Source organism: Entelurus aequoreus, linkage group LG22 (assembly GCF_033978785.1).
Source record: "Entelurus aequoreus isolate RoL-2023_Sb linkage group LG22, RoL_Eaeq_v1.1, whole genome shotgun sequence".
NCBI lineage: Eukaryota > Metazoa > Chordata > Actinopteri > Syngnathiformes > Syngnathidae > Entelurus > Entelurus aequoreus.
Window position 1 is genome coordinate 24621369 of NC_084752.1, and position 21704 is coordinate 24643072.

General features: G+C 37.5%; 1 protein-coding gene across 2 annotated transcripts in view; it reads right to left on the reverse strand.

Annotated features, from left to right (window-relative positions):
* The window catches only part of shoc2 (SHOC2 leucine rich repeat scaffold protein), a 41958-nt gene that overhangs the window by 11380 nt on the left and 8874 nt on the right, over positions 1 to 21704 (reverse strand). For both annotated transcript variants that reach the window (XM_062033382.1, XM_062033383.1), the window contains exons 2-5: positions 2350 to 3388; positions 2100 to 2237; positions 1862 to 1992; positions 309 to 497 (exon numbers count right to left, since the gene is read on the reverse strand). In XM_062033382.1, coding sequence (XP_061889366.1) covers positions 309 to 497; positions 1862 to 1992; positions 2100 to 2237; positions 2350 to 3052 — 1161 coding nt within the window. In that variant the 5' untranslated portion in view covers positions 3053 to 3388. The remainder of the gene's footprint in view (positions 1 to 308; positions 498 to 1861; positions 1993 to 2099; positions 2238 to 2349; positions 3389 to 21704) is intronic.

Genomic DNA, 21704 nt, shown 5'->3' on the forward strand with positions numbered 1-21704 from the left:
ACCTAAAGAAACAAGACAGGAGACTTAGCCCCATATTCACATTTCACGGAACTTGACTTAAATCAAAATAATTTTTATGAATTTGTTTTTTTAATACATTCAAAGTCATACTCTATAGGAAAGTTGAAGTGTCCACAGACCATAACATCTAGCCTACACATTTAAGTTTCCATAGTGGAAAAACCTCTGAGCTTCAAGACAGCAGACAAGGTTATGAGTAGGTACTAGTACTGTATATATCTACAGTATTTGACAGTACAAATTGCAATTATATCAGGCTGACACATGCACAAAACATGCAAATATACCTTCATGTTAAGCTTGCTTAAAACGTTGGCTTTAAAGAAGATTCCAAATGGGATCTTGTTGATACGGTTGTGCTCCATGTTGAGCGAGTAGATGGTCGAAAACTGGGAGGGTCCGCCCACTGGGTATGACTGGAAGCAGTTCCTTGCTAGCGTCAGGCTAGTCAGTTTGACCAAACTCGACAGGAGGCCCTGTTTAATATCAAGCAGAGGCACAACAAAACTCAAATATAATTAAACAAAAATGTTTTTATAGACTTGATGTCCTTTGAAAGATGCTCAAAGGGGTCATACTATGTTTTTTTAATTTAAATTGAAAAAACGTCCTTGTTATCTACATAATATCAGGGCTGTGAATATTTGGGCACCACACGATTCGATTCAGAATCGATTCTTGATTCAAAACGTTTGTAAGTTTTACAAAATAACTTAAACTGTTTATACTTACTAAACTGTCTCATGTGTGATGTCTGTATTTGTTTTCATGCATATTTGTATGTACTATTGCATTCGTAATGAAGCCAGCGTCGTTAGTCTTAGCTAATATGCTAACACGTTTACGATGGTCTGTATTAGTATTATTAACTTACAACAGCAGTTTCACAAATTCCTTGTAAATTCACCCAGTTGTCACCGTGGACTTGTTGAGTCTGTTTTGCTGATTAGAGAGCAAGCTTCCGCAGCATGACTTTGGTTTTGTCCGATCACCTGTTTTACTGACGAGTTACAGGTATCGTTTGGAAACAATTAAGGTATGTAAATAAACATTAACAAAACCTTTCTGTGTGAAGAAATTTATTTTGCAACATACAGTATATATCTGCGGCTTATAGTCCGGTGCAGCCAATACATGGAAACTATAGTTTTTTGTGGGTGCGCCTATAGTCTGAAAAATACAGTAATGCATTATATTTTACAGATTGTTTTCAAGCTGCTTTCTGACCATCTTTTCAGGATGCACCGTTTTGTGGGCGGTCTATTTATGTACCTCCACTTTGACTGTGTCTTCTCCCCATTAGCCATGTTGTAGTTTGTAATCTTGTGACAGATATAAGTTCAAACTATACGGCACTTTGTATTAGAAATGGCAACACTGGAGGATTGTAGCTTGCATGTGTATGTACGAGCCAGTCTGCCCCACAACAAACTGATAGAGATAAATAAGGAACTTGTTGACTACAACGTTGGACTAGAATGGCGGACTTGCGCAAAGCTCTTCAGGTAAAACTTAATCTTATATCAAGATATCCGCTGACGTCAACAATTGGAAAAATCTCCCAAGTTGGGCAAATTCCAAACGACTCAGTTGGAGGAAGTATGAAGTAAGGAAAGACTGTCTTATAAATATCTCTGCTATGCCTGCATGGTTTGATTTCCAATTTTCTGCAGATGTCAAATACACAGAAACAGGTTCTAATAGGTAAGGCAAGTTGGTTTGCATAATAGGACTCCTTTAAAAGCATTTTAACACAGCAAGTTTTCTGATAATATAGTTAGGAACATGATTGCCTACGCTGTGTATTTCAGATGTTGAACAAGTTAAAGGTTGTACGTACCTCCGGTAACACTGATATGTTATTGTTTTCGAGATTTAGCTCTTCCAGTTCTCGACATTTGGCTAACGATCTGGGGATAGCTGACAATCTGTTGTATCTCAGACCTAAGCGGTTTATGCTGGCAAAATTTCCTGAAACAAAAAGAGGAAACAAGTTGCACATTTGCGTTTAATAACACGGGCAAATAATGTAAAGCTGTCATTGAGGTAAAAATAGTTAGTTACTACACTCGGCATACCTATGGTCTCTGGGAGGTCTAAGAGCTCATTGTGCTGCAAATCTAGGTTGGTTATCTGTGTGCAATTCCCAATCTCCTTCGGTAAGTGCTCCAACTGATTATGGGCAACATCCAGAGTACTGAGGTTGCAGAGTTCCCCTGCAAAAAAATACAAAGAAAAGCTCTTCAAATTGTATTTGTAATAAAATGCATCATTTTACCTAACTACGGTTCTGACTAATTCAATGCTTGCATGATTTGTTGGACCTACCTATCTCTGCGGGAAGCTGCTTGAACTTGTTTTCCCGGATGCTGAGCGTTGTGAGCTTGGAAAGATTTCGGATGTCCTTCTCCACCGTTGTGATGCGGTTGAAGCGTAGGTAGAGCGTTTTCAGAGACTTCAGCCGGTAGACTACTGGCGGGATCTCTCTCAGCTTGTTGTGCCGAAGATCGAGCATTTGAAGCTTCTTAAGGGAGTCTAGTGAGTCAGGCAAGCTGGTTAAAGAGTTCTCGCTCAGGGCTAAAGTGACCAGGCCTGAGAGGCATCCCACTTCAGGTGGTAGGCTCTGCAGCTTGTTGCTGTATAGGTAGAGTTCAGCCAGCTGCGTCAGCTCCTTAACGGAGGTGGGCAGCATGTGAATAGAGCGTTTAGATAGATCCAATCTCATGGAATTTTCCTCCCGGCACTTGTTAAGCTCCTTAATCACCTCAGCATTGCTAGACTTCTTGCGTGTACCTGGTGCTGGGTTTGGTCGCTTTATCGTATTGTCAACAGAGAAGGCAACACCCGGTGCTGAGCTGCTGGTGTCCTTTTTACCTTCTTTGGCTTCTTTCCCTTTGGTCTTTGTTTCTTTGCCCCCATCCTTGACGAGGCCTGCCAGAGCTTTGGCCTCCTTTTCCCTTTCTTTGCCTCCCGAACCACTTTTAGGGTCCTTTTCTTTTGAATCCTTTTCTTTGCCTAAAGTACTACTCATGTCGACGTTATCGGGCGTCCTGCAGAGTTGCTCATGGGACTTTCTCGTCAGGTTACTTATTCAGGAAAAAAAGGGACTGGACAGCTGAGGAGGCTTTAAAGCAAACATCCCTGTGCAGGACCACACATTTATCTTTGTCTTTGCTTGAAAACTTGAGCACTTTTCAAATGTTTCTTTCAGAATTAAAAATCCTTTGACGAAACTGGACTGTGGCATCCATGGGCCACATGCTTGAGCATTGAAGCTGCATACAATCCCGGGACTTTTAGGTAAAACTTGTGGAATTCCTTATGGCTCAAAAGGTCACCAAGGTTTTAGAAATCCCTCAATAATTTTCTGTTGAAGACAAAAAAGTTATTTTCACATGGTTTGCAATATTAATATGTACAGTTGGTGTGGTAACACCCACAATGTATCCCACCAGCTGTCTTCAGAAATGTTTTATGCGTGATACAAAAATGAGAATAAAACCATAAAGCAGAGTGTAGTACATGGTTTGATAAACTGGTAGTTTCATCAACCCTGGGGCTTGGCGATGTTTATTATATATTATATATATATATATATATATATATATATATATATATATATATATATATATATATATATATATATATACACACATACATACATACATACATACACATACATACATACATACATACACACACACACACACACACACACACACACACACACACATACATACATATATATATATATATATATATATATATATATATATATATATATATATATATATATATATACACATATACACTACTGTTCAAAAGTTTGGGGTCACCCAAACAATTTTGTGGAATAGCCTTCATTTCTAAGAACAAGAATAGACTGTCGAGTTTCAGATGAAAGTTCTCTTTTTCTGGCCATTTTGAGCGTTTAATTGATCCCACAAATGTGATGCTCCAGAAACTCAATCTGCTCAAAGGAAGTTCAGTTTTGTAGCTTCTGTAACGAGCTAAACTGTTTTCAGATGTGTGAACATGATTGCACAAGGGTTTTCTAATCATCAATTAGCCTTCTGAGCAAACACATTGTACCATTAGAACACTGGAGTGATAGTTGCTGGAAATGGGCCTCTATACACCTATGTAGATATTGCACCAAAAACCAGACATTTGCAGCTAGAATAGTCATTTACCACATTAGCAATATATAGAGTGTATTTCTTTAAAGTTAAGACTAGTTTAAAATTATCTTCATTGAAAAGTACAGTGCTTTTCCTTAAAAAATAAGGACATTTCAATGTGACCCCAAACTTTTGAACGGTAGTATATATATATATATATATATATATATATATATATATATATATATATATATATATATATATATATATATATATATATATATATATATATAGATAGATATCAGGGTTTCCCCTACATGTAAATGAAAGTGGCGCACCGCCACCGCAAGATAAATGCCGCCACACCTTCAATATATATATATATATATATATATATATATTAGGGCTGCAACAACTAATCGATTAAATCGATTAAAATCGATTATAAAAATAGTTGGCGATTAATTTAGTCATCGATTCGTTGGAACTATGCTATGCGTATGCACAGAGGCTTTTTTTTGTTTTGTTTTGTTTTATAAACCTTTATTTATAAACTGCAACATTTACAAACAGCTGAGAAACAATAATCAAAATAAGTACAAAAACAGTACAAAACAGCGCCATGGTGGCGCTGAGGCTACGTCTCATAAGGTGGAGGTAAGCTAGCCAGTGATGTGTCATGTGCAGCTCACGTGACGACGCCGTCTCCTTTGCTGGAAACATTCGAAAAATGGCGCAGGAAAACAGTACGGATAGTTCAGCGGAAAAACATTTTGAGGTTATTGCTTCAAGGGAGAAAAGTGTACAACCTAATTCGTCAAAAGTGTAGGAACACTTTACTTTAAAGGCCTACTGAAACCCACTACTACCGACCACGCAGTCTGATAGTTTATATATCAATGATGAAATCTTAACATTATAACACATGCCAATACGGCCGGGTTAACTTATAAAGTGACATTTTAAATTTGCAGCAAAACTTCCGGTTCGAAACGCCTCTGAGGATGACGTATGCGCGTGACGTAGCCCGGGGAACACGGGTATGCCTTCCACATTGAAGCCAATACGAAAAAGCTCTGTTTTCATTTCATAATTCCACAGTATTCTGGACATCTGTGTTCGTGAATCTGTTGCAATCATGTTCATTGCATTATGGAGAAGGAAGCTGAGCAAGCAAAGAAGAAAGTTGTCGGTGCGAAATGGACGTATTTTTCGAACGTAGTCAGCAACAACAGTACACAGCCGGCGCTTCTTTGTTTACATTCCCGAAAGATGCAGTCAAGATGGAAGAACTCGGATAACAGAGACTCTAACCAGGAGGACTTTTGACTTCGATACACAGACGCCTGTAGAGAGCTGGGACAACACAGACTCTTACCAGGATTACTTTGATTTGGATGACAAAGACGCAGACGTGCTACTGTGAGTATGCAGCTTTGGCTTCTAAACATTTGATCGCTTGACCGTATGTGCGCAACTTTTTTTTGCGTATGTACGTAACTTTTCTAAAATATATAAGCTTTATGAACCTTGGGTTAGGTGAACGGTCTTTTGGGCTGAGTGATTGTGTGTGTTGATCAGGTGTTTGAATTGTATTGGCGTGTTCTATGGAGCTAGGAGCTAGCATAGGAGCTAGGAGCTAGCATAACAAACACGCAGGTGTTTTTATGCAGGATTAATTTGTGGCATATTAAATATAAGCCTGGTTGTGTTGTGGCTAATAGAGTATATATATGTCTTGTGTTTATTTACTGTTGTAGTCATTCCCAGCTGAATATCAGGTACCGTGAGTATGCAGCCTTGGCTGCTAAACATTTGATAGCTTGACCGTATGTGCGCGTCACGTACGTAACTTTTTAAAAATATATAAGCTTTATGAACCTTGGGTTAGGTGAACGGTCTTTTGGGCTGAGTGATTGTGTGTGTTGATCAGGTGTTTGAATTGTATTGGCGTGTTCTATGGAGCTAGGAGCTAGCAGAGGAGCTAGGAGCTAGCGTAACAAACACGCAAGTGTTTTTATGCAGGATTAATTTGTGGCATATTAAATATAAGCCTGGTTGTGTTGTGGCTAATAGAGTATATATATGTCTTGTGTTTATTTACTGTTGTAGTCATTCCCAGCTGAATATCAGGTCACCCCCGGCTCTCACAGCATCTTCCCTATCTGAATAGCTTCAACTCCCCACTAGTCCTTCACTTGCACTTTACTCATCCACAAATCTTTCATCCTCGCTCAAATTAATGGGGAAATTGTCGCTTTCTCGGTCCGAATCTCTCTCACTTCATGCGGCCATCATTGTAAACAATAGGGAACTTTGCGTATATGTTCAACTGACTACGTCACGCTACTTCCGGTAGGGGCAAGCCTTTTTTTTATCAGATACCAAAAGTTGCAATCTTTATCGTCGTTGTTCCATACTAAATCCTTTCAGCAAAAATATGGCAATATCGCGAAATGATCAAGTATGACACATAGAATAGATCTGCTATCCCCGTTTAAATAAAAAAAATTCATTTCAGTAGGCCTTTAAAGACTTCAAAGAAGACCGTTTCCTGCAAAATGGCACGGAAGTACAACATTGCTTCAGGAGCACCTGGAAAGGAAACATGTTGGAGCCATGGATGAAGGGAAGAACTCACGGTACGTAACTTTTTAAGTCCATAGTGGCAACAGGCATTCATGAGTTCAGCTTTTTTGTGAGTAACGTTAACATTATGCCTTTGTTGCAACGCGGAGCTGATAATGTGTCTCCGGCACATTTGACTCCGTTTTGAGAGAGAAAACGCACGGTTACCAATTTCGAAATAAAAGTAACGGACAGAAATATCTCAGGTTTGTTTCATAATGGATCAATGTAGCCGGCCGGGCCCGATAAAGCTATATAAATATATTTAGATTTGAGTGACGCTTTATTATAACTAAACGTTATGAAGGTGCTGGACTATTTCATGCTATTATTCAGAGGCAGCCTAAAATGAATCCTTTATTATTCACAACAGAAACGTGTACAATATCTGATTCAGTTCTGATGAGTTACATTTCTGTTTTATTATTGGTGTATGCTGCACCACCAATGTCCAGAACATGGTGCCAGTATGCTGTTTTTTTTCCCAATAAAATACTGGAAAGGATAGAAATGTAGTTTGTCTCTTTTATCCGATTACTAATCGATTAATTGAAGTAATAATCGACAGATTAATCGATTATCAAATTAATCGTTAGTTGCAACCCTAATATATACATGTTTTTTCTTGAAAACATTTTTACATGAAAAATATATGTATTGTATGAAAGTATATATACTGTACATAGTTTATTATCTACAAACTATTGCCCATAAGTTTGAAAAAAAACTTGTTATTAAAAATTGTTCTTCTATGCTTTAAAAAAAACTAAAAACAAATCTAAATCGCCCCTCAGGAGTGCGACAGCTGTTAATGCAGCTAAACGGAGTTGAAACTCGACAAAAGTAAGTAGAGAAAGTTGAAGAGAAAGGTATTTTAAGTTAATTTAGGTATTTCTTGTTCAAGCCTGTGTAAACTACCCTAATACTTTTGACCTGACTACCAACTATAACCTCTGATTTTACACCGTGTGCATCTTCAAACCTTCGTTTGGATGTGCATGTTGTCCCTGTGCATGTGTGTTTTCTCTAGGTACTCCAGTTACCTCCCGCATTCCAAAAATACACATTTTAGGTTTGTAAATTGTCCGTAGGCATGAATGTGAGAGTGAATCATTGTTTATGCATGTACCCTGCGATAGGCCATGTTAATTTTGTTTAGCCTGTCAATGAGCGTGTCTAATTGTACGTTAGCATTAACTTGTTAGGAAACAAACACATTTTAAGTCATGTTTCTTGCGTGTTATGCAGTCTACAGAACATGGAGGAATGAGTAGCGATTACCTGCTCAGCCTTGTTTTTAGCATTAGCATTTAGGGTCCACAAAATGCTGAGGTTTTCTTCTTCAGGAATTTGCTTGACAAACAAATGCATAACTGCCACTTACATGCTTTTAGTGGGACACCACTGACCAGACAGACTGCAGTCAAATTGTTCCCAGAGCAGAAGTTATGCATTTATTGTAAAGGCCAAAATGTGAAACTGGTTCCCAATCATTTTGCTAAATTTGGCAACTGCCAGCCAATCATTGAAACAACAAAAAGCTATTTAATGCGTTTTATTCATGTAAATCCAATTTAATTTTTACTCAGCCGCACACATGATTTATCTGATGGGGGCTGAAAAAGGTTTTGCATATATATTGTTGCTCTAGTGATCCTGCCAAGTGCTGTGTTTATATGTAAACTACATAGCATAGGGGTGTTATTACTTGCCAAATATTTTTTCTATTAGATGAAAGGCGGAACGAGACACACTTTGAACAAGCTTGGTGGCTGTTCTGTAGCATTGGGAACATGTAGGTACGTCAGTCAAAGCAAATCTGTTAAGCATAAACTCACAGCAACTTTCTGCCGCTAAATAAATATGGCCCAGAGGGTGTTGACATTACTGATGCCTCCAGCCCCACCTTTTACCTTGCATTCAGTTATAAGTCATTCCGCCATGTCAGCAATACACATAATCATTGGATATTTATATTTTAAAAACATTTAAGCAGACATACAAATCTTTACATATATATATATATATATATTTTTTTTTTGTCATTAAGTGGCTTCATTTGCTGCAGTCCGTTTTTAGTCTCGGCAGCTATTCAACCTCAGCGACTTTATAATACTCACTTGTACAAACTAAGCCGCGGACTAGAGAGACCGGTTTGGATCAGGATCAGAGCTAAAAGAAAAGGTTAGGACTGCTGAGAGTAATCTTTAGAAGTGGCCTTCAAAGCATGGAGCCCCAACAACAAGAGGTCTTATGACCTTTAGGGGAAACAGCACCTCTTTCATGACCTAATGTTTGACAAAACCTTCCTCAAAATAAAATAGTCTATGGTCCGTGACAGACATGCATGTGTGTAAAAGAATTATAAGCATAAATTGAGAAAAGACAGATCAGCCCCACTGTCATCTTGTCAAAACTGAACTAGCAACTTCCTTTTATGGTTGTACACTTTATGTGCCTGCAGTACAACATGCTGGTAGTTCACTGACAGCAGAAAAGCAAAAGATTTTTTTAAGTCTTTGTGAGACCAGAAAAAACGTGCAAAACCACATTGTTTCATTCTGGAAAACATATTAATAAGTATTGACATTTAATAGGTAACACAAACTATCAATCAATCCTGTGTGCCATATAATCAATCTCGTTTCGAATGTGAAAAAGCAGTTTTTTCGGAAATAATAGCACAAACACAAAGTCCAAGTCCATTTCTGTGTTGCAAATGTTCTAGCTACACATGCAAAGCATACAGCCTAGGTCTGTTACTCGTTTTGTGCAGTCATGTAGTGAGTTTTATGGTCTGGTTAAGGCTGCGCGATATGGAAAAAAATTATCACAATTTTTTACATAATCTGATCTCGATCAATAACACATGTTTTGTATTGTATATTAGTTTTTTTACGCCAGCCATTTTTAAATCATCTGTACTAAAAACAAAGGAAACTAGAGATTAGTTCAACATAGAGCTGGGTGATATAGCAAAAAAAAGTATCACGATTAATTATTTCATATCATCCGATCTCAGTTAAATATCACAATTTTTTATTATTATTTTTAATTTAAGCGTATTGTCCCCTGCAGAATTTTACAGAGTACCAAATCCCTACTGTTTCCTACAACCATGTTTAATTGAGGTAATATGTGCTAACAGCTGACAACTGTCATTTTGTTCATATCTATCATTGTGGTTACCGGGAGGTACAACACAGGTAACCCACGCTACAGTCCGTACCTGGTTTTAGAGCCATGGTTTTGCTTCTTTTTCGATACATTTTGTGTTTTTTTTCCCCTCTCAAAGTTACTGTTTTTTTTGCTTGTCATCACAAACATTCTGCAGTAAACAAAGTATACTTGGTGTACTGAATACTATAAGACTTTTGTTTCAAGTTAACATTTACTAAACAATACTTTCAAATGGTAAATTAATATTTGTATTCTTTAATTACTTGAATACATCAGTGCTTCTCACCAGTGCTTTGGCAAATGGCAAGCGGTGAACTTAAATGTTGTATATTATATTGAATGAAAATACATTAAAGTGCAGTTAGAATTTTATGTGTACCAGCACATAAAACAGGTTTAATGATTATGTCAGGAACAAAATGTATTTTTTGGTCCACAAACAAACAAAAAGAACACCAAGTGTCGGTCTACAGAGTTTCTTTATACCGGTCCTATTGTCCGTAATATTCCAACAACAGGGACACATTTTTTTAGTATATGGTAAATGTGTTATACTTGTATAGCGCTTTTCTACCTTTAAAAGGTAGAAAAGCGCTTTGACACTATTTTCACATTCACCTATTCACACACTGATGGCGGGAGCTGCCATGCAAGGTCCTAACCACGACCTATCAGGAGCAAGGGTGAATTGTCTTGCTCAAGGACACAACGAACGTGACTGGGATGGCGGAAGCCGCGGATCGAGCCAGGAACCCTCAGGTTGCTGGCACGGCCGCTCTGCCAACTGAGCCATGCTGTCCCGTAGTATCTGTTATATCAGAGGAGTAGAATTTTTGCAGACACATTTACAAAAAATCTGATTAAAAAATATTTAGATATAAAAATGCCTTTTCTGATTAAATTAGTGGGTGTGTTGATTCTCCCAGTCAGGACCAATACAGTCACACAGACATTCTCTAAATGTCTGCAAGTCTGCATTCGGGGCAGGATTACTGGTGAGCCGCAGAAGATAGTGAAACTAAAGTCGCTGCTCCTTTTAAATGTTGTGTTTCAACTTCTATGCTAGTATTATTCATATTTATTTTTGTTATACTGGGCTGCAATTTCAGCTGTGTAAGGGGACTAGGTTCAACGCGAATGAACATTAACCATGTTGTGAGGAGACTGACTTTCGCGACGGTGGAACTAAACACAAGACACACTTTCACACAAACACACGCAAACGTACACAAACATACACACATTCACAGGCACACAGAGGATCACGGTCAATAAAGGTGGAGTGATCCGTGCAGGATTATACCAAGCATCCCTACTGTCTACTACTGCGATAGCTTCTAACAGACGTTTCGGCCATGTTTGATCTGATCACCGTGATTGAACTCAATCGCTATGATCACTATCATATAATCGCCCAGTCCTAGTTCAACATTTTCAAAACTGCTTGCTCTTCCTCTCTGTGTAGCATGTTTAGCTTCATCCTCCAGTGATAATGATAGTAGTTTATTTGTTGCAATGGAGAATTATTAACTTACGCCATATATGGAAATAGTTTGCTGCTCAGTCTTCCGGTCGGCGGAATAAGCATGGAAAAATAGGAATCAACGTTTAAAAATTGGGGGTTAAATCACCAAAAATGATTCCTGGGCGCGGCCACCGCTGCTGCCCACTGCTCCCCTCACCTCCCAGGGGGTGATCAAGGGTGATGGGTCAAATGCAGAGAATAATTTCGCCACACCTAGTGTGTGTGTGAGACAATCATTGATACTTTAACTTTAAAATGCGGACGTTCCGGGAGAATCAGAATGTAAGACTGTTGTCATTGATGCCCAACCATATGAATACTATATCTATATATTTTTTAAATTTTATTTAATGACAAATTAGCTGCAAGCAGTTTGTGTTTATGATTTATTTGAAAATTTGAAAAGGTAAGCACTTTAATGTTTTGACATTTTGTTACCTTACTGTACTGAGATATGTACTTAACTTCAACACTAATACCCAGGTACATACCAACATTGTGAGGATGTCATACCATTTCATCCCTAGCATGGATGGGACCAAGCTACATAAGCAGAATCAAATAATCAAAAGAGCTGGAAATCTTAGGGTACCTCACTTTAGGGCTGCACGATTTTGAAAAAAACAACCTTAATTGCGATTTTTCTGACCAAAATTCTGATTGCAATTTGATTTGCGATTTTTATATTTTATACATAAAATGCATGAAACTGCGAAAATAACAATTGAAGAAAGACATGTTACTTTTAGACTGTCAATCAACATACTCTGATCTCAAAAGTGCCACACATTAAAACAATATGCAATAATTTACTTCAAAAAAATATTTGGCTTTATGCAGACAGAGTCAGAGCTTTTGTCTACATCATGCCCTTTAACTGAATAAATAATCGAAAACAACTATGCAGTGTTTATAATGTAATGTATTCATAATTTGTATTATGAATTCATTTACAAGGATGTGAACTTATATTTATCACTACTGTAGAATTGTTTACCATTGTACTGTACATGGAAAATAAAAAACTTTGTTATCCTAAATAAATAAATAAAATTGACTCATTTTATAAGCAAAAAGTTAACCTAAATAGACGAACATCTTAAAAGTGTATTTTTTTCCCAGTTGGAAAAATGAGGTTCGACATTGTCTTTTTGTTTATTGCCATCACGTGATCACGGCATATTCGCTTGTTCGTCCATGTTGATGGGCTCCTATCGTCCATCTGATTTAAAGCTGAAATATTCCCACCTCCAAAGACATGCACCTGGGGATAGGTTGATTGGCAACACTAAATTGGCCCTAGTGTGTGAATGTGAGTGTGAATGTTGTCTGTCTATCAGTGTTGGACCTGCAATGAGGTGGCGACTTGTCCAGGGTGTACCCCGCCTTCCACCCGAATGCAGCTGGGATAGGCTCCAGCACCCCCTGCGAACCCGAAAGGGACTAGCGGTAGAAAATGGATGGATGGATGGATGGATGGATATTCCCAGAACGGGACATTTGACTTTATAATCTTATATTTTTTCCTCCTAGTTCAGTGTTTCCCATAAACTGCCAAGATACCTGTGGCAGCGGGGGCGTGGCTGTGGGCGTGGCCATGGGCGTGGTCACCATGACATCATCGGGTAATTTGCATACTTTACTACAATGATATGATTTTCTCTAAAAAGGCTCAAAAAATGTATACTTACTAATTAATAATAACAGTTTTGTTTTAAACGTCCATCCATCCATCCATCCATTTTACAATATAATTACAACACTTTATGTACATATTTATATACAGATTTGAACAATAAGTTATTCACTGAAATATATCAATTAATTGTGGTTCTTACAAAAAATATATCATATAAAATATAAAAGCTAAAATGTCTCTTAAAGCTCTGCCCCTTTAATTAGTGCATACTAAATAATTTAACTTTAGCCAGACTACTACAACCATATTATTTACCAGCAACATAAAGTGAAACAGAGGCAGAGGTGTCCTGCCACAGTCAGTAACAAATAAACAGAAAACAGTAGTGGTGGTAGATAGACACAGAGCTTCATCAAACATCTGATCCGTCTCTCTCCAGCTGTCCTTTCAAAATAAATGTATTCAAATCTCGAAAATAAAAATTAAGAAAATCCGAGTCGGTGCTGCACACCGCACAGGTTCGGACCACTTTTGAACTTGTTTGCCAAGACGTCTTACCCTCGTATTTTGATCCGGTCGGTCCGTTGTTCTTTTACTACTGGGGCCGTACTCTGGCTCCCACACACACCGGGAGTCAAATGTATTGTACATACAAATTCACATATACTCACATACACACACAGGTACCTACGCTCCCACATACATATACAAATACAGTACATATTTACATACTCAAAGTTCATACATCCACACGCACATTCATCATACAAACATACACATACACATACTGTACATATACATTCACTGTACAAACATACATATACACATTCTGTACATATACACTCACTGTACAAACACATATACACATTCTGTACATATACAAGTACATATGCATACATACACTCATGCACATAATCACGTTTCATCAAACATATATTAACGTTGTTGCCCTAGGGTAAACTGGGTAACACATGGCACACTGACAAAGCTTAAACTATTGTTACTATAACCATCTACAAGGTTAATGTAGGTTGCTTCTCTTTCTTCCCCTCCATTTTTCTGCATTCTTTCGTATCTCAAGTTATCATTACGTACAGGTATATGTATTGTTGCATTTGAACAACTGTATTGTTGATAATAAAGGTAAGGTATTGGTATTGTTCATTATCAATAGCGCTATTTCTATTTGTAGTGCAATAATGCTCATTGTCATTTCTGTATTGTTTTTTATTTTCGCTAATTGCTTATTTGCTATTACTTTTACCATCATATTTGTACATGTCGTATTTGCTGATGTTGCTCTATTGTTGTTGTTGTTGTTGTGTTTGCTGCTGTTGTTTTTGTCTCTGTCTAATCCCCCTCTTGTCCCCACAATGTCCCCCTCTGTCTTCTTTTTTCTCTCTTTCTATCCCCTCCTGCTCCGGCCCGACTGCAACAAATGATAATATAAATACATTTAATAAAGTCAAAAACAAATAAGGCAACAAGAGAAGTATCCTACACTTCTCTTTTGTAAAGTAAATCTGAACAGCCGATATGGGCATCTGCATCAACTATATGATTTGCCTGAGAAGCTGGACAGGACAAAAAAAAAAAATTGATTTTTTTATTTTATTTTATTTGTGGCGGACGTAATTCTTTTGTGGCGGGCCGCCACAAATAAATGAATGTGTGGGAAACACTGTAGTTTGTTACTTTGCGGCACTTCTCACTGAGTTTTATTACACCGCTGCAAAAAAATAATTCAGCTCTACCTTCAACTATTCCTAATACTCAAAATATTAGTCTTCATGTTAATGTGATATTTGTCATGTGTTTCAGTCAACAATATCTTAACCACTGACAACAGATGAGCTGGTAAACATTTTGCATTTCCCTCCTTCCCCCCCGCCCCCACATGTTAAAAACAATCCAGTAAGCGAAAAAAAGAACTTTGTTTCTAGTTCAAGCATCAGCCAGCTGATAGCAACAGGCATACATATGCCTAAGTAAACAAAAGCTTAAGATTGCATCACTGTGCCATGGTCACGGTCATAATTGCATCACTTGTTTCAAAAAACAACATTGTAGGTAGGCAGCGTGGACATTGTTTAAATCAATTTCATGTGGTGTCCAAATGTCAGGGCTCTACAGTGCGAACATTTCACTCACATATGCGCCTACAAATAGATTGTGCGCTCCATTTTTTTTAAAACGGAGCACTCGTACGCGTACGGATTTCAACCCCTTCATTCGCAATTTGCTACTAAACTAAATCAATACAAAGTGGATCAAAATAGAGTAGGGGTGTCCAAAGTGCAGCCCGGGGGCCATTTATAGCCCGCAGCAAATATTCTAATGATCCTCCACACATTCTAAAAATACTTCTAAAAAAACATATACAAGTTGAATTAAAAGAGCATCCATTTTCTACCGCTTGTCCCTTTTGATGTCGCGTGGGTGCTGTAGCCTATCTCAGCAAACGGGTGTAAAGTAACGGGGAAAAGTCTAAATGTTGACACAAAAAACTAGCGACGCAAAACTTTGTTTTTTAACCAACCACCGACAATTTCTTTCTTTTCAATAAAGATACTGATACATTCGTTTAAATATATATATTTTTTTAAATGTAGATTTTAATGTAGTTTGTGCACAACTTTTTTTTGCAGCTGGCTTTGAGGCAGCTTCTTCAGCAGCGCAAGTGTCTGCGTAGACTTTCAAAACGCGGTCGCAGCGATGCACGTGTTTCAGGTGGCTAATAAGGAATAGTGTTGAAGCGTGATTTTTTCTTCCTCCTCACGGAATGTTTGCAGAACATTTAGTGCAAATAGCATGCAAAATGTCCCAAATAATCGACGCCATGTTTGTCTACGATTGGCTCGCATCGACGTCATAATCCCTCATATCTCATATGGGCGCGATAATTATCTATCCGATATTTATTATGCCCCCTACTAATAACACAATAAACCTGACATGCAGGCTGTTTTTTTTCTTTAAAAAATATATATATTGTATTGCAATATGCAATAATTTACTTTAAATAATAGTTGGCTTTATGCAAACAGACTCCAAGCTTTTGTCTACAACATGATTTTAAACTGAAAAAAATAACCCATAAATCTATGCAGTGATTATAATGCAATGTAATCATAATCTATAATAATAATGCAAGTTACCATTTAAAATGATATAATCTTGTATTTCCCATTACTGTACAATTGTTTACCTTTGTACTGAAATTGGATGGTAAATAACTTTGTTATCCTAAATAAATAAACCAAAAAATTTGATTAATTTGTGTAAGCAAAAATTTGACTTGAATAAATATTGAACATCTTATAAAGTGTATGTTTTTCCAAGTTGTAAAAACTACGGCAGTTTGTCTTTTTTTTGTTGCCATCACGTAATAATGGCATTCTTGCTCGTCCGTTCGTGTTGATGGTCTATCCGTGATTGCCTATCCGGGTTGAAGCTGTAATATTCCCACAACGGGACATTTGGCTTTGTGATCATATGTTTGCTTCTTTATTTTTGATACTTTGCGGAACTTTTTACTAGTGAGTCGCGAGGCTCTCTGTATGTGCACCCTGTGTGTGTAAGCGAGCGGTCCTGCACTCCGCCCACCAAGACAAAGTTTGTAAATGACTGAAAAGACGGCTCATTACGTTCAGTTATTCTACTGTTACATAAACTAGCTCAGGTGCTGAGAGAGATGCAGAGATTGAACCCTCTTTCTTTCTGTTTGAAGCAAGTGACGAAGAAAACAAACACACATGGACATAGCAATTTATCAATGCCAGCAAAGTATTTCGACTCCATTTTCATTTATTGTTTAATTGTTTGACTTATTGACTATCGGCTCAGGCCTAGTCACCATTAAAACTTTTTCTAGGTGCAAGTGGTGTTTGTTATTAGCGTAAAATGTTTGTCACTTAAATGCCACCGGCATTTAAGTGACTGTGTCTTCTCCCCGTCAGCATCGTTGTAGTTTGTAGTGCTTCCATATCAAGTGTACTGACCTATATAAGTTCAAACTATACACTACTTTGTATTTGAAATGGCAACAGCGGAGGATGCATGTGCATGTACGAGCCAGTCTGCCCCACAACAAACAGAAAGAAAAAGAACTTATTGACTATGACACTGGACTACAATAGTAGACTTGACCAAAGCACTTTGTGTAAAACTTTACCATATATATAGTATATACATATTAGGGCTGCAACAAGTAATCGATTAAATCGATTCAAATCTATTATAAAAATAGTTGGTGATTAATTTAGTCATCGATTCGTTAGATCTATGCTATGCGCATGCGCAGAGGCAATTTATTTTTATTTATTTTTTATAAACCTTTATTTATAAACTGCAACATGTACATGTATGCTGGTTTTTTTTCAATGAAATACTGGAAAGGATAGAAATGTAGTTTGTCTCTTTTATCCGATTATTAATCGAAGTAATAATCGACAGATTAATCGATTATCAAATTAATCGTTAGTTGCAGCCCTAATATATATATATATATATATATATATATATATATATATATATATATATATATATATATATATATATATATATATATATATATATATATATATACAAGGGCTGCAACAACTAATCGATTATAAAAATAGTTGGCGATTAATTTAGTCATCGATTCGTTGGATCTATGCTATGCGCTGAGGCAATTTTTTTTTTTTTTAAACCTTTATTTATAAACTGCAACATTTACAAACAGCTGAGAAACAATAATCAAAATAACAGGGGTGTAACGGTACGTGTATTTGTATCGAACCGTTTTGGTACGGGGTTTTCGGTTCGGTGCGGAGGTGTACCGAACGAGTTTCCACACGGACATATTAAGTAGCGTACTGCACGTTGTGTAAACAATACTCAAAATGCCGGACATTTGAGGCCTTTAAGAAACTCCCCCCTGACAGCTCCGCAAAAGAGGACATGTTCGGTGAAAAGAGGACGTATGGTCAGTCTATCGTAGCCCGTTAGCTGCTAGCATGCTAGCAAAAGAGGACATGTCCGGTGAAACCGATCGCACCTAGCATGCTAGCAGCGACCGGGCTAGGTCCTGACCATACGTCCTCTTTTCACCGGACATGTCCTCTTTTGCGGGGCTGTCCTGGCGGGCAGGGTTTCTTAAATGCCTCAAATGTCCGGCATTTTGAGTTATGGTTGCGTGTATTAACAATGTACGGTTAAGAAGGTTAAAAACAAAACAAATTGTGCGCGCAGCAGCATTTGTGAGGGAGGGGGAGAGACAGAGAGAGCGAGAGAGTTGTGATAAATGCGCTTGCGCCATCAGGCTCTGCTTTTTATCCATAGATTTATCAGATTTAATTTTTTTATTTTCTATAGAAGGGGTTTCAAAAGTGTGCATTTTTGTAACTTTTTTCTTGCTTTATTTGGCAAGTTGAAAGAACATGGCGCCAGCATGCTGTTTTTTTTTTCAATAAAATACTGGAAAGGATAGAAATGTAGTTTTGTCTCTTTTATCCGATTAATAATCGATTAATCGAAGTAATAATTGACAGCTTAATCGATTATCAAATTAATCGTTAGTTGCAGCCCTATATATATATACACAGTGTATATATATATATATATATATATATATATATATATATATATATATATATATATATATATATATATATATATATATATATATATATATATATATATATATACACACACACACACACACACACACACACACACACACACACACACACACACACACACACACACACACACACACACACACACACACACACACACACACACACACACACACACACACACACACACACACACACACACACACACACACACACACACACACATATGGGGAAAATTCCAAATGGCTTATTTAGAGGAAGTATGAAGGAATGTCTCCATGGTTTGATTTCAAATTTCTGGGACTTATGCAGATCCTAAATACACATAACAGGTACCAATAGGTAAAAAAAAAAGTTGGTGTTGCATAATAGCTCCTCTTTAAATTAAAAAAAAAAAAAAAAAAAGAATCATAACATGACCCCTTTAAAATAACTAGCGGTGAAGCAAGTACTCAGTAGACTTAATAATTTTCTTTCATTGTTGGCATGAACATAGTGAGACTTACTGTACCTGATTTAATAAACACTTAAAAATGATGCAGGTACATCAGAACAATACTGACTGTTCATCATCGTATATTTATTAATTTAAAATAATATTGGAAAATGCATCAATGTGGTTGTATATCGGGTGTGAAAACGGGCTTTTTAACAAAACACTGTATGGCTGGGTATTTATTTAAAAAATATGTACCGTATTTTTCGGACTATAAGTCGCAGTTTTTTTCATAGTTTGGCCGGGGGTGCAACTTATACTCAGGAGCGACTTATGTGTAAAATTAACACATTACCGTAAAATATCAAATAATATTATTTAGCTCATTCACATAAGAGACTAGACGTATAAGATTTCATGGGATTTAGCAATTAGGAGTGACAGATTGTTTGGTATACGTATAGCATGTTCTATATGTTATAGTTATTTGAATGACTCTTACCATAATAAGTAACGTTAACATACCAGGCACGTTCTCAGTTGGTTATTTATGCGTCATATAACGTACACTTATTCAGCCTGTTGTTCACTATTCTTTATTTATTTTAAATTGCCTTTCAAATATCTATTCTTGGTGTTGGGTTTTATCAAATACATTTCCCCAAAAAATGCGACTTATACTCCAGTGCGACTTATATGTTTTTTTCCTTCTTTATTATGCACTTTCGGCCGGTGCGACTTATACTCCGGAGCGACTAATACTCCGAAACATACGGTACTGGCTTACAATGAACAGAGTGTACATTGTAAGCCAATATAGTTTTTTTTGTACAGTATGTGTTGCTTATGCAATTTAAGTAACAGCGGCTATAACACAAAAATGAAAAGTGCAAAAACACCTGTTGATTAACCAATGACAAATCCTGGGAATAAGACTAGGCAGCTCAAGGATGCCATTTCACCTTTTAAGATGAGTTCATTTACATGAATTATAACATGATCATTTTACTATTGAGGGGCGGCATGGCGTTGTGGGTAGAGCAGCCGTGCCAGAAACTTGAGGGTTGCAGGTTCGCTCCTCGCCTCTTGCCATCCAAATCACGGCTGTTGTGTCCTTGGACAGGACACTTCAACCGTGCCGCTCACAATGGTGAATGAATGATGAATGATGGGTGGTGGTCAGAGGGGCCATAGGCGCGAACTGGCAGCCACGCTTCCGTCAGTCTACCCCAGGGCAGCTGTGGCTACAAATGTAGCTTACCACCACCAGGTGTGAATGAATGATGGGTTCTCACGTCTCTGTGAAGCGCTTTGAGTGTCTAGAAAAGCGCTATATAAATCTAATCTATAATTATTATTATTATTAATGCATATACCGGCATTATTCAGTTTTGACTATCAAACCTAAGAAAGATACCCAGTTTAGTGTTCATTTAGTTGACTAATAATTCTTGCCTTAGTTACCTTCAACAACCTGACGTTCAAATCGAAAAACAAAACAAAATGCACGTTGAGTAAGACAATAACAAAATGAACTGGCATTTTCGTCTGCAAATAATGAGACAAAAATGTTGACAAATAAAATCCAATCATATTTAATTTCGTTTTGTAGATGGGTGAGACGAGTTCGGAATATATCCAATCACAACTCTATAACAGCGCACATATGAAAGACGGCCTGCAGTTAGTTACGAAGGAAAGCCAATAAAATGCTATTCCTTGTGAAATGGGGATGTTCCATTTCTCACCGCAAAAACAACAATGCGTGGATTTAACATTTACCACATGGTAATGTGTGTACACCTGGGAGAAAGTGAAGAGAATACATTTTATGTTTGACGTTATAGGATGCCATCAGCAGGCGAGTCATGGTGACATCTACACAACTGTAAGTTAAAGCTATGTGTATTTTCCGCTTCCGCTTCCCCTGCATTCGAAAACAAATGATGACGAAGCCATGTATCGTAACTCCATTTCACAACAAACATACATACCTGCTTTGCCAGAGATGTAGCATAAAATAATAGTGGTTAAAGTGTCCGCCCTGAGATCGGTAGGTTGGAGTTCAAATCCCAGCCGAGTCATACCAAAGACTATAAAAATGGGACCCATAACCTCCCTGCTTGGCACTCAGCAACACGGGTTGGAGTTGGGGGTTAAATCACCAAAATGATTCCCGGGCGCGGCGCCGCTGCTGCCCACTGCTCCTCAAGGGGATGGGTCAAATGCAGAGGACAAATTTCACCACATCTAGTGTGTGTGACAATCATTGGTACTTTAATCTTTAATCTTAATCTTAAGTGCCTGAAAGATATTTATTGGCATTGACCCTTGTGTGCATCATGCATCTTTCTTGTTAAACACATGCTTTGCAGGTAGTCTAAAAAAAAGTGCTTTCAATTAGACTATAAAGACGCATTAACTTTTATACTTTATATTTTAGTCCAGTGATTCTTAAACTGTGGTACGCATCTAGTGGTACGCCAAATAATCACTTGATTTAGGTACCGTGTTTTATTTTGCACACACACGT